Here is a 14,284-nt window from a genome sequence, read left to right as displayed (position 1 = left end):
TCAAATACTAGGGTTTCAGCAATGTACTCACAAAGACTCTAGGATTTCCTTGTGGAGAAACAGTGCTTGGACAATAAATTAGTATCACAGAGTCTTAATATTTTACATACCTGTTTGTAAAGAATGCTGAAGAGAAGACAGATACTAAGTGATAGATGAGTGATAATAAATAGAATTGAGAGATAATTTCTGACCTCCCAGGAGTTCTAATTAGCCATGAAAATATGCAAACAATGTATGGCATACTCTGGTAAGGATAGGAGAGAAGGGAAATAGTGAGAATGAAGAAGATGATAATATGATGTAAATTAAGAGAAACTACATTCACTTTCCCAGACTTCTCAATATGTAGGTGGAGAACTTGAGTTTTAATTTCAACAGCAACAGCTCCTGTTGGGCTGGTGTGATCAGTTCTGCATGAAGACAGATTCTTGAATGATTGACTCCTGAATAAACTCTCATCACCTGTTCTCTCCTTCTTTTAATTTTCTCATAGGATTGCATTTTTCTATTCAAGGAATATCAGACATCTTTTCATAAAACAAGGAAACAGATTTTAGAATCCTCAGGGGAAAAATCTTTTGAGGTTTCAGAAATGTATATATTTGGAAAATTTGAAGCTTTCTGCAAAAGACTGGAGAAGGTAACCAATATTCAGTCACTGTATCCACACCACCCCTCCCCTTCTGGTTATTTCGTACTTTATGTGGCATAGTTGAGAATTACTGACCTGGATCTCTTGTCTCACTGTTGATATGAATCAGTTCCTATTACTTACAGATCACTACATTTTGGTCTAACTTATTTTTCAGTCCTGATGACTGCAAAGCTATTGCAGACTTTCCCCTCTGTCAAGACCTCAATTCTACCTCTACCTATGGAGCTTGACCTTAGAAGCTTCTGTGTCTAACGATTGTATTAGGCTGAGGAAAAGTGTGTGGTGAAATGCCCACAATACCTGGTGGAACCCAGTAGTAGTGCAATATCTGGATGTATAGACACCTTCTCTTTCTAGGCCAGTAAAAATGGTGTATACCTAAACATTGTGTGAGGGAGCCTTTGCTGGGCAGGCACAGGTCAGACACTTCACCTTTGATTCATGTATTAGCTCTAGCTGAGGGGTTGATATTTTTTCAGGGGGTATCGGGAAGCCCATACCAGGGGCTTCTTGGAGTCAGCTTTTGAAAAGTGTATAAAGATATCATGTAGGTACCACCCCTTCTTCTCCTCCAGGAGTTGGCCCACTCCTTAGGTCCTGGTAATATTTAGGATTCTGTTCATCATTTGTTGGAAATTGGTGAGGGTATCACACAGGTTGAAGGGCATCTCCTAGACATGTCTGGAAGCCTGGTTTTTATCTGTACTCTCCTGATCTGTCCAGGATAGGAAAGTGTGGGTGATGAAGAGAACCAAGTTATTGAGTGGGGTCCTTCATACATGCTTGTGTGGAGCTGTTTTTTTGTTTGTTTCTTTAGCAGCTTTACTGAGATATAATTCACATACCGTACAATTCACCAATTTAAATTGTACAAGTCTGTATTTTCTAATATATTCAAAGCGTTGTGTAACCATTACCATAGTCTAATTTTAGCACATTTTTGTTCCCACTAAAAAAACCCCATCCACCTGTCACACTCTTCTCCCCTCTACTCACCCCTAAGCAGCCACTAATCTACTTTCTGTTTCTATAGATTTGCCTGTTTGGAACATTTTATATAAATGAAATCATATAATATGTGGTCTTTTGTGAGTGACTTCTTTCACTTAGCATCATGTTTTGAAGGTTCATCCATGTTGTAGCATTATTTTTTATTGCTGAATCATATGACATTGTATGGATGCCACATTTTATTTATCCACTCATTAGTTGATGGACACTTTGGTTGTTTCCACTTCTTGACTAGTATGAATAATGCTGCTGTGAACATGTTTGTACATGTTCTTGTGTGGACACATGTTGTTGTTTCACTTGAGTATATACATAGGATTGGAATCTCTGGGCCATATGGTAACTTTTTGAGGAACTGCCAAACCATTTTTCAAAACAGCTGTATCATTTTACATTTTCACCAGCAATGTATGAGGGTTTTGATTTTCCACATCCTTGTCAATACTTATTATTGTCTACCTTTTTGAATTTAGACAAACTAGAGGGTGTGAAGTAACATCTATCTCACTATGGTTTTGATTTGCATTTTGCTGATGACTAATGATGTTGAACACCTTTTAATTTGCTTATAGTCCATTCATAATTCTTCTTTGGAGAAATTATAGTCACATCCTTTGCACATTTTTAATTTGTTATTTGTATTTCTATTGCTGAGTTGTAAGAGTTCTTTATATATTCTGGGTGAGTCTCTTATCAGATATTATATTTTTATCCATTCTGAGAGTTATCTTTTCACTTTCTTGATGGTGTCCTTTGAAGCACAATAGTTTTTAATTTTGGTAAAGTCCAATTTATGATTTTTTTCTGTTGCTTGTGCTTTTGTACTCTATGTAGGAAACTGTTGTATGGAGTTGTTTTGTGAACAATAGAGATTTCTTGGGGACAAATGTCCAATTAGAAGGTTATTGGCATGGAGGCGCCATTGGTCAGACCTTGTTCCATAAAGATGCTTAATGTTTCTGAATGCACTGTAGTGTAAAGCTTGGGGTAGGTCCTGGTTATTCTAAATTTTTCCAGGGGCTAGTCCCCTTGACAATTTGGGTATAGTTTTACACTTGGTAGAGTTTCAGGGTTGGACTTTAATGGTTAGCCCATTAGCAGTAAAGATTTTGGTGGCAGGTCTAATGCTGGGCATAATGGGCATCTATCCATGAAGTAGCAGCCTGAATATTCCTGATGCTAGAGGAAGTGGGTGGTAATGGCCAGCTGCACTAACCAATTACCTGACTCTACCTCTGGAGAAGTCTTGCCTCTAATCTTAAGGACACAACTTCATGCCACAAGGGCTCAGCAACCAGAGCTAATGCAGCACCCCCTGGAGACTTCACCTAAAGTGCATTCTGATTGCTAGGTTATCCCAATTCCCCTGTACTAAGAATCCCTTAGTTGATAGGCATCACTCCCATGTGTAACTGGTGAATATTGGTATCCAGATTTGCAAAGATGGGGCTATAAAATGTACCCTGAAATATGGCCAGGGTTTTCCATAATCTCCCAGAGGTGGTTACTGAGCTACCTGGATGGGCTTCTCCTGATGAGTGGGCCACAGTAGGGACCACTGTTGGGCTACCTCTGTAAACTCTGATATAGTAGAAGAGAAGAGTCAGAAGGGCAAGCTAAGTCAAAGCCTCTTAGGGAAAGCAGAGATTAAGATGTCAGGATGAACACATGGCAAAGTCACAGGGCAGACAGCACTGAGGTTGGGGTTGGAGAGCTAAGACCTCAGAGTTAGGCAGAAATGTTTAAGAACAAGTGAGGAAGGTTCTTGTATGTCACTAGGTTGCCTGAAGTGCACCTTCTGTTGATAGGTGGAGACTTGATGGTGCATTAAGGGTTAGTCTGTCCTAAAGAGCCAGAATTAAGGATGTACTTTGCTTCTTTTTCCTCTTCCTGCCATATAAATTTTGGTGAATATTGGTGTTTCCCAGAGCCCTGTCTTTAGTTTTATTTTCTTCTCACCCCAAACGTTTATGAGAGAGAAGGGATGGGAAGCTGGTATTGCTGGGGGGAGATTTAAGGCACTGGAGCCTTGTAGGTGGGGTAGGGTGATGCTGAGATGAGACAAACATAGCAAGTTGAGAACTGGAAAGGGTGCCAAGGCTGGTGAGCAGAGAAGGGATTACAAGTTGGTTGTCAATCAGAGGGTCAAAAGCGGATAAAGAGAGAGCTGATGAAAAAGCCAAGATGAGAACAAACAAGCAGGAGCATGGTCAAGGTTGATCACCATGACTGGCTTTCACGTTGTTGCTATGTGGTGTTGGGGGTGGGAGACACACTGGCTGAGTTCGAAAGGCCAAGCCTGGGACAGACTGCTGTCTCTGCCTCTTGATGACTCCTCAGCCACCCATGGACAAAATGGAGGTCGTGTTAGTGACAGGAATTCCATCCCAGCATCTGGCTGTTGGGGCCAGGTGGCAGGGTAAGGGATAATGGGCAGAGTCTTGGCAGGTTAGAAAAGCAGAGCATGTGGGTAGTTTGAGTTCTGCAGTTTGTTTTTGTTTTTTAAGGTGAGTGGACTGTATGTGTTGGTAGGAGACCCAAGTATTTCTCATCTTTACATACAGTATATACAGCGTGCTGCAAATTGCAGGCAGTTTGTATTTCCTCCAGGTTTGGGCTGGCTTCTAGGATGACAGTGGTGTTTGGAAGTGTACAGAAATAGTGGTGTAAGAGTGAAAGTTGCTCTGAAAATGGTCATCTGGGTTGACGTGCACAGGGAGTTTATGTAAATTCTGCAGGCTTCTTAGGAGGACCAGTAGTGTTGTCTTCATGGTGTGTAATATTTGGAGGAATCCCCTGAAAACAGGTTTATTTTCTGTTTGGCCATTGGACCCATGGGCCCATCCTGGAGAGCTTTGAGCATTGTTCTCCAAAGCAGGAATCAAAGTGGGGAATCACTGATGAAGATTCAGGAAGTTAGTAGCCTGTAGACATGAAGGACTTTTGTTTTTGGTGTGTGGAGTAGGTGGTGGTGGTACATTGAGTGAGAGGCAGCCATTTGTGTAGTTAAGTTCATTTTGAGGGTTTCCCAAGTCTCCTGGGGGTCAGAAGGGACTGCAGTTGTCTTCAGGCTTCTTGGGCCTTTGGTTGCCTGAATGCAGGTGAAAGGGAAAACACAGGTGGATTTATGCTAGATTTACATATCAGAACTGTGGTGAGGGCCAAGAAGAATGCTAAAGCTTTTGAAAATGATTTTCAGAAAATGCTCCGGAGCAAAAGGATGAAGCTATTCAGACATCTGTAAGAGCTTTTACTCAAATTCTTTCCTTTCCCCTCTTGAGAGACAAAGTGATCAAGATCTGAGAAATGTAGCAAGCCCTCTCTGGATATGATAGAAATAGTCTAAGAATAGTAATGATTGGTGATAGAGATTTGTCTTCTATTTTATCTCCTCTGGCTGGTTTTAGCTAAATGATCTTAGGGGCTGTTTATTGGTTTTTTATTTTTTCTTTTCTTTATTTTTTTATTTATTTTAAAGATTTTTTAAAAGATTTATTATTTTGAGAGAGAGAGAGAGAGAGAGAGAGCACAGTGGGGAGTGGCAGAGGGAGAGGGAGAGAAAAACCCAAGTAGACTCCACGCTGAGTGCAGAGCCGTGTGTGGGGCTCCATCTCACCACCCTGAGATCACGACTGAGCCGAAACCAAGAGTCGGATGCTCAACTGACTGCACCACCCAGGTGCCCCTAAAGAATTTGTTTTAAAGTAATCTCCACACCCAGCATGGGGCTCGAACTCACAACCCCAAGATCAAGAGTCACATGCTGTGCTAACTGAACCACCCAAGTGCCCCTTGGTTTGTTTTTTTAAATCAATGATTCATTAAGAGTTTATTCTAGGGAAGGGTCCTAATATCCCATTTCTAAAATAACACTTCTCTTTTTAAGATTACAGAAATGATAACTATTGTGCAAACATATTCAGCCTTGAGTAATTCCACCATAGAGGGAATAGATATTATGTCAATAAAATTCAAAAACCTGTATCAAGGGGTTAAGAAAAAACAATATGACATTCTGGATCCAAGAAGGACAGAATTTGATACAGATTTCTCAGAGTTCATGACAAAAATCAGTGGTTTAGAGGTAAGTAATTATACATACTTTTACTTTAGTAAAGCTGAAATGTAACCAATAGTACTGGAATTCACATATTTACTATTTATTAGAAGTTCCTCTTGTGTAATTGATCAAAACTATTTGCCAGTGTGAAAAATTTTTTAACTAGTCCACAAAATATTTTCCATCTTTTTTTTAATGAAAAATGAGCATATTCAGTAAAAGATATCAATGAATACCCAGAAGGCCAAAGGGTTATTATAGCTGGGGTTCATTTTTGGTTTGCATTGGAATTTGTATTTGGTTTTTGTTGTGCTGAGGAGCCAATGTCATTTTTCCAGGCTAAGAGAAAGTGTGTAATCCTTATTTTTTGTTTTAAGTGTGAAAAGATTTGAGGACAGATTAGGAAGATGGCCCGCTCTCCCCTTGGCCTTGTACTTTATGGCCACATTCTCTCTACAGCTTAGAGGACAGCTCTAAAGAGGACCTCATCCTGTTTGTCATAGCTTAAGGGATACCAGAAGGATGAAGGGTACTTAAAAAGAGTATGTCTGGTGACACTGCAACATATTTCTCTCCCACCTTTTGGGCTGACATGACCTCGGTTACTATCTTACTGTAAACTACTGTAAACCCAGGCTTAGCCCCGGGGAATGGTCTCCTTTTGCTGCAGAATGTCCTGGAGATACAGAGAGGGACAGGAATATACTCTATCCGCTTCCTGAATCTGAAATTCTTGCCATGAAGGTGAGGAATGCTATATATATATATTTTTTTTCATTTATTTTTTAAAGATTCTTTAAAAATTATATTAAGGTAATCTAGGCAATATAAATGAGAATGATACTAAAATTCTAACAGTACCTTTTCTTTTTGGCATAGATTTCCTTTCAGTTTTTGAAATTAAGTTTTGAAATATCAATTTGTTTGATATTAAGATATGTTTTAGTTATTACTTACAGTGTTTGGCTGGTTGGGCAGAGTGGAGTTTGCTTCCAAAATGCTTTAGGCGTTATAGCTTTATGGCAATGGGAATTTGTGGGTTTAAAAAAAAAAACTTATTGCTTAACTTATTTTTTTAAAGATTTTATTTATTTGAGAGAGAGAGAGAGAGAATGAGAGAGAGAGCAAAAGCAGGGGGAGGAGCAGAAGGAGAGAGACAAGCAGACTCCTCGCTGAGCAGGGAGCCCAATGCAGGTCTCAATCCCAGGACCCTGAGATCATGACCTGAGCCAAAGTCAGAAGTTTAACAGACTGAGCCACCCAGGCACCCCTGCTTAAATTTTTATAATTTATTTTTTATCATTTAATTTTTTTTCATCATGATAAGTGTATTCTTTAATTCCCATCCCCTATTTCTCCCATCCCCCCACCTCCCTCCCCTCTGGTAACCATCAGTTTGTTCTCTATAGTTAAGAGTTTGTTTCTTGGTTTGTCTCTCTCTCTCTTTTTTTTCCTTTGCTCATTTGTTTTGTTTCTTAATTTCCACATATGAGTGAAATCCTATGATATTTGTCTTTCTCTGACTGACTTGTTTCACTCAGCATTATACTCTAGCTCTATCCATGTTGCAAATGGCAAGATTTCATTCTTTTTTATAGCTGAATAATATTCCATTGTATATATACCACATCTTCATCCATTCATCTATCGACGGACACTTGGTCTGCTTCCATAGTTTGGATATTGTAGATAATGTTGCAGTAAACATAGAGGTGTATGTAGATTTTTGAATTAGTGTTTTGTAAATTTTGTGTGAGCCACACTATCCAGTAGTGTGATTACTGGATCAGAGGGTAGTTCTATTTTTAATTTTTTAAGGAACATCCATACAGTTTTCTACAATGGCTGCACCAATTTGCATTCCTACTAACAGTGCAAGAGGGTTTCTTTTTCTTCACATCCTCGCCAACACCTGTTGTCTCTTGTGTTGTTGATTTTAGTCATTCTGACAGGTGTGAGATGATATCTCATGGTTGTTTTGATTTGCATTTCCCTGATGATGAGTGACATTGAGCATCTTTTCATGTATCTGTTGGCCATCTGTATGTCTTCTTTGAAGAAATGTCTGTTCATGTCTTCTGCCCATTTAAACAATTTTTTTTATTATTTTATTTTATTTTATTTTATTTTATTTGAGAGAGAGAGCAGGGGGAGGGGCAGAAGGAGAGGGAGAGTGAAAACCCTAAGAAGGCTCCTTGCTGAGCATGGAGCCCAATGCATGGCTTGATCCCCTGACCTTAAAATCATGACTGGAGCCGAAATCAAGAGTCAGACACTTAACTACTGGAGCCACCCAGGTGCCCCCTGCCCATTTTTAAATTGGATTATTTATTTTGGGGTATTGAGTTGTATCAGTTCTTCATATATTTTGGATACTAATCCTTTATTGGATACATCATTTACGAATATCTTCTTCCATTCGGTAGGTTGCCTTTTAGTTTTGTTGATTGTTTCCTTTGCTGTGCAGAAGCTTTTTATTTTGATGTAGACCTAATAGTTTATTTTTGCTTTTGTTTCCCTTGCCTCAGGAGACATATCTAGAAAAATGTTTACTAGGGCCACTGTCAGAGAGATTACTGCTTGTGCTCTCTTCAAGGACTTTTATGGGTTCAGGTCTCACATTTAGGTCTTTAATCTATTTTGAGTTTATTTTTGTGTGTGGTGAAAGAAAGTGGCTCAGTTTAATCCTTTTGCATGTGGCTGTCCAGTTTTCCCAACACCATTTGTTGAAGAGACTGTCATTTTCCCATTGTATGTTCATTCCTCCTTTGTTGCAGATTAATTGACCATATCATTGTGGGTCCATTTCTGGGTTTTCTGTTCTATTCCATTGATCTATGTGTCTATTTTTATGCCAGTATTATACCATTTTAACTACTACCGCTTTGTAATATAACTTGAAATCTGGAATTGTGATACCTCCAGTTTTTTCTTTTTCAAGATTGCTTTGCCTATTCAGGGTTTTTTGTGGTTCCATACAAACTTTAAGGTTGTTTGTTCTAGCTCTGTGAAAAATGCTGTGGGTCTTTTGATAAGGATTACATTAAATCTGAAGACTGCTTTGGGTAGTATAGACATTTTAACAATATTTCTTCTTCTAACTCATGAGCATGGAGTGTCTTTCCATTTCTTTAGGTTGTCTTGAATTTCTTTCATCAGTGTTTTATAGGTTAGAGAGTACAGGTCTTTCACCTCTTTGGTTAAGTTTATTCCTAGATATTTTATTGGTTTTGGATAATTATAAATGGGATTGTTTTCTTCATTTCACTGTCTGCTGCTTCATTATTGGTGTATAGGAATGCGAGAGATTTCTGTATATTGATTTTGTATTCTGTGACTTTACTGAATTGATCAGTTCTAGTAGTTTTTTGGTGGAGTCTTTAGGATTTTCTGTACATAGTGTCATGTCATCTATGAATAGTGAGAATTTTACTTCTTCCTTACCAATTTGAATGCCTTTTATTTCTTTATGTTGTCTGATTGCTGTGGCTAGGTCTTCCATACTATGCTGAATAAAAGTGGTGAGAGTGGACTTGTTCCTGTCCTTGGGGGAAAAGCTCTCAGTTTTTCACCATTGAGTATGATTTTGGCTGTGGATTTTCATATAAGGCCTTTATTAAGTTGAGATATGTTCCCTCTAGGCCTACTTTACAGAGGGTTTTTTATCATGAATGGATGTTGTAATTTGTCAAATGCTTTTCTGCATCTGTTGAATTGTCATATGGTTTTTATCCTTTTCTATTACTGATGTGATGTATCATGTCAATTGTTTTGTGAATATTAAACCACCCCTGCCTCCATGAAATAAATCCTACTTGATCATGGTATGTGATTTTTTAAATATATTGTTGGATTTGGTTTGCTAATATTTTGTTGGGGATTTTTGCATCTATATTCATGAGAGATAATGGCCTGTAGTTATCTTTTTTTGTGATGTCTTTATCTGGTTTTGGTATCAGGGTGATGCTGGCCTCATGAAATGAATTTGGAAGTTTTCCTTCCTCTTGTATTTTTTGGAATAGTTTGAGAAGAATGGGTATTAACTCTTCATTAAATATTTGATAGAATTTGCCTGTGACACAGTCTGATCCTGGGCTTTTGTATTGCAAGTCTTTTGATTACTGATTCAATTTCATTTCTGGTAATAGGTCTGTTCAAATTTTCTATTTCTTCCTACTTTAGTTTTGGGAAGTTATATGTTTCTAGGAATTTATCCATTTCTTCTAAGTTGTCCAATTTTTTGGTATATAGGTTTTCATAATATGCTGTTACAATTGTCTTCTTTAGGGTTGGTTGTCATTTCTCCTCTTTCATTAGTGATTTTGTTTGAGTCCTCTTTTTCTCTCTCTTTCTTTTTCTTTTATGACTCTGGCTAGAGGTTTATCAATTTTGTTGATCTCAAAGAATGAGCTGCTGGCTTCATCGATCTATTGTTTTCTGTTTTGTTTTTCACTTTTTATGTCATTTATTTCTACTATAATATTTATTAATTCCTTCCTTCTGCTGGTGTTGGGTTTTATTTGTTCTTCTTTTTCTAGCTCCTTTATGTAAAAGGTTAGGTTGTGTATTTGAGATTTTTCTTGCTTCTTGAGGCAGGCCTGTGTTGCTATAAACTTCCCTCTTTGAACTACTTTTGCTGCATCCCATATTTTTATGATTTATTAATAAAGATTGTATGTTATAAAGGCTTTTCTGTGGCCTTATGTACAAATTTTAACAGTGTATTTAGAGGCCATCTTAAATTTTTAATATTTTCAAAGAGGTGTCAGTGTTTAAATTTTCCTTCCTTTCCCAAATTTTGATTAATAAACATGGCCTATATTAGTAGACCATGCCAATTTATAGGTGAAAGTAATTTGCAAAGAGCGTCAGTTCCATTGGGTACCAGGAGTTTGGAGTTCATTGCTAAGGATGGTGGGAGTCTTAGAATAATATTTTCTTTTTCTTGTTCTTCCTTAATGTTGCAAAGGGGTTTCTGAGAGCAGCAGTGTTGTAAAATGACACCTGTTGACCCTGGGTGTCTACAGTGTCATGTTGCTCTCCCAATATGCTTAGAAATTCTAAATGTTCCAAGAAATAAGCTTGCTAAGGGACATACACTCCTTTTATATATCTCTAGGTCAGTCATATCCAATAAATAATAAACAGCAAATGCAAACCACATATGTAATTTTAATTTTTCTAGTAGCCACATGAATAGGAGTTGAAAGAAGCAGGTGAAATTAATTTTAATAATACATTTTTTTCAACCCAAATATTCAAAATATCACCATTTTACATGTTGAAATAAAAATCATTGAGATATTTTACATTCTTGTGTGTGTGTGCTAAGCCTTTGAAATCTAGTGTGCATTTTACTTTACATCTCACTTCCAAGTACTGACATTTCAAGTGCTCAGTAGCCACATGTGGCCACCATGCTGGATAGTGCAGTTCTAGATGCTTAGATGGTAGGTGTGTTTCAGGTTATTTTGATTCTGTAGAAAAATCATTAATTGTTGTTAAACAAAAGCAATCTCTTTCTTAATGCCCCAAATCAATGGAATATTAATATTTTATTTTAGATACAAATACAAGCATTTATGAACAGTACTTTTGGGAAAATCTTATCTTCTCAGCAGGCCCTTCAGCTGCTTCAAAGGTATTTATAATACATTAAGCGGTGTAGTTTCTAGGTGTGATAACTTTATATCTGAAAATACAATTTCAAATAAGATATTTTTGGAAATCTCCCCTCTGTAAACTTTAAGACTTATAAACATTAATCTTTCAATTACCATTAAGTAAACTGGTAAAAATGTGAAATATAGTATGATACTTTTCATTGCATTTTTTGAAGCAAAAGTCTTCCAATAAGAAAATGAAATTATTATACATGATTTTTCCTCCAGCTATGTAATATATTTGAGGTTAATTTCATAGACATTATTGGAAAGGGAGCAAATAATATTTAATTCTGCATACTGCAAGGATTTCCAAAAGTGAAATTATCTAAGGGTAGTAGATTCTCAAATTTCCCATTTTCCTCCAGAGTGTTCCTGCTGCTTCCTTTTCCTCTATTCTGACAACAGTGCTCCCCTGAAGGGCAGGAAGGACAGCCTGGACTACAGGCCATTTCCTTCGAGCTCAGGGAGGACTCATGACCTCTGTTAGGGACCCTTTGGGAACTCTTTCCTGAGAGCCAGTGCCTCTGGGTTTGGGCCCAGTTTTGCTAGAGTTCCACGTCTTTGTAATGATGGACCATACCTGTGAGACCTTACCTCATGACACCACTGAAAGAGTCAAACCAGACTTATGAAATGATTTTGACCAATGAAAGTACTGTACAGACAGATGGCAGTACTAATTTCTTGGTGATTTCTCTCTGTGTCTCTATCTATCTTGCAGTCCATCTGTCCCTCTTTTTACGTATAGTACACTGGTGTAAAATCACTTTATTATTGGGATGTTATTGTCCTAGTGCTTCCTGTGCATCACTTAGTCTGAAAGGGGAAGTGATGTTTGGCTGACAGATCATTGTTATGATATGGCCATTTGGAATGATGTGAACATTAATACTGGCAGAGGGATGCTCAGTGTGCTGGCCTCCATCTTTGTGAAGCCAACCCCCCACTCATCTTTTCAATTTTGGTTTCAATGTCTCCTTCTAAGGGAAATCTTTCTCAACTCCCCAGACTTGGCTGGGTTCCCCTGATATATGCATTTCTGGTACCCGTGTAATTTAAATAATTATTTATGTAACTCTTGACTAAATCTGCATTTTCCATGACATAACTGGAGGCTCCAAGAGGGCTGGAACTACACCTGTTGTGTTCCTCTCTGAATACTGGAACAATGGATGAGGCCTGGTAGAGATATTTGTCAAAATGAGTGAATGCATGGGTTTTTAGGATGGCAGCAATTAAGTATGTTTCTCATTTACTTTTAAATTATTCACCTTCAATTACTTTCAGATTCCAGAAGCTGCAAATCCCCTGTCTTCAGTCAGAAATAAACCATACAATTGAGCGTATTCTTCAGTTTTATGTGGCTGAACTTGAAGCTACTAAGAAGGCAAGGATCATTTTTGTAAATAGAATAATACTTTATTTTTTAAAAAGATTTTATTTATTTATTTGAGAGAGAAAAAGAGAGCAAGTGAGAGAACAAGTAGTGGGGAGGGGCAGAGAGAGAGAGAGAAGTAGACTCCCTGCTGGGCAGGGAGCCCAACTCGGGGCTTGATCCCAGGACATGGATCTGGAGATCATGACCCGAGCCGAAGGCAGACACTTAACCAACTAAGCCACCCAGGCCCCCCAGAATAGTACTTTAGTACAAAAAGAAAAGTATTGTGAAAGTATTTGCCATTGTTATCTTGTGCTAAGCTTCTCAGAATGATCCCTTCACTACTAAGTACCTCTGATGCGCCCTTCTCTATGTAGGAAGGTGTTGACGGTGTATGTCATTGGACAACCAGATTTACATCCCCATGCACTTAACAATTGTGTTTTGTTTTTTTGTGTTTTTTTGCAACAGCATTTATGTGTGTATAGGAAAGCCCATTAAAGTTAATATTTCTGCATGCAGAAATATGGGCTCTGAAAAATATTATAACATATAGTATAGCTTATGTACTTCCTTATTTGAAGATCTCCTTAAAATTTGGGATAAAATACAGAAAAAAGATACATGCAATGGGAAATAAGGGTTAAGAGAGAATTAAATGTCATATATTGTAAACATCATAGTTTCTGAACCACAGATTATCACTGAAGTGCATTTACATATTTATAGACTACCTCCTCTGTATAAAACATGGGAATACAAATGTATTAAATACTTTTTGCCTTTTCCATTATATTGAATTTTAAACATTAATACCAGATCTTTAATTACAGCTTTATCATTCTCAAAAAGATGACCCTCCTCTTGCTCGCAACATGCCCCCTATTGCAGGAAAAATACTTTGGGTGAGGCAGCTCTATCGACGGATAAGTGAACCCATCAACTATTTCTTTGTAAGCTAATAGTTACATTTACAGTATGAGGATTATGGTGGCTTTAAAATAAGACCCATATTTTATCCTATAATGTTTGTGTCCAATAAAGTAGTTAGAGCTACTGCTTTCACAAGGCAAAGAAAATTTAGTTTATAAATATGCTTGAGGGAGACTAAACCAATTCTCTCATGTTTTGGTAGGTAAGCTCACTTAATTACAGTTAATCTTTAAGGGGGAGAATCTTATAACCTTACGACTTTTAGTAATACAGGACAGTTTATCAAGGCTTTTTTTTTTTTTTTAAAGATTTTATTTATTTATTTATTTGACAGAGAGAGAGATAGTGAGAACAGGAACACAAGCAGGGGGAGTGGGAGAGGGAGAAGCAGGCTTCCCACTGAGCAGGGAGCCCGATGTGGGGCTTGATACCAGGACCCTGGGATCATGACCTGAGCCGAAGGCAGATGCTTAATGACTGGGCCACCCAGGTGCCCCTTTTCAAGGCTTTTAAAGAGTCATTGTTTTGAAAACAGTAAAGTCTAGGCGTAGTCCTGAAGATTACTTCTATGTGTGGAC

The 14,284-nt window shown here is 37.8% G+C and overlaps 1 protein-coding gene across 1 annotated transcript in view; it reads left to right on the top strand.

The window, feature by feature from the left end:
• DNAH8 (dynein axonemal heavy chain 8) overlaps nt 1-14,284 on the top strand; it is a 369,397-nt gene that overhangs the window by 66,736 nt on the left and 288,377 nt on the right. Inside the window, exons 11-15 of the mRNA XM_032410111.1 lie at nt 497-643; nt 5,556-5,753; nt 11,294-11,370; nt 12,683-12,782; nt 13,607-13,726. Of these exons, the coding sequence (XP_032266002.1) occupies nt 497-643; nt 5,556-5,753; nt 11,294-11,370; nt 12,683-12,782; nt 13,607-13,726 (642 nt within the window). The remainder of the gene's footprint in view (nt 1-496; nt 644-5,555; nt 5,754-11,293; nt 11,371-12,682; nt 12,783-13,606; nt 13,727-14,284) is intronic.

The sequence above is a fragment of the Phoca vitulina genome, unplaced genomic scaffold, assembly GCF_004348235.1.
Source record: "Phoca vitulina isolate PV1807 unplaced genomic scaffold, GSC_HSeal_1.0 scaffold11, whole genome shotgun sequence".
Taxonomy (NCBI): Eukaryota; Metazoa; Chordata; class Mammalia; order Carnivora; family Phocidae; genus Phoca; species Phoca vitulina.
The sequence above is the reverse complement of the archived record's forward strand: the minus strand, read 5'-3'. Positions and strand labels throughout refer to the sequence as shown.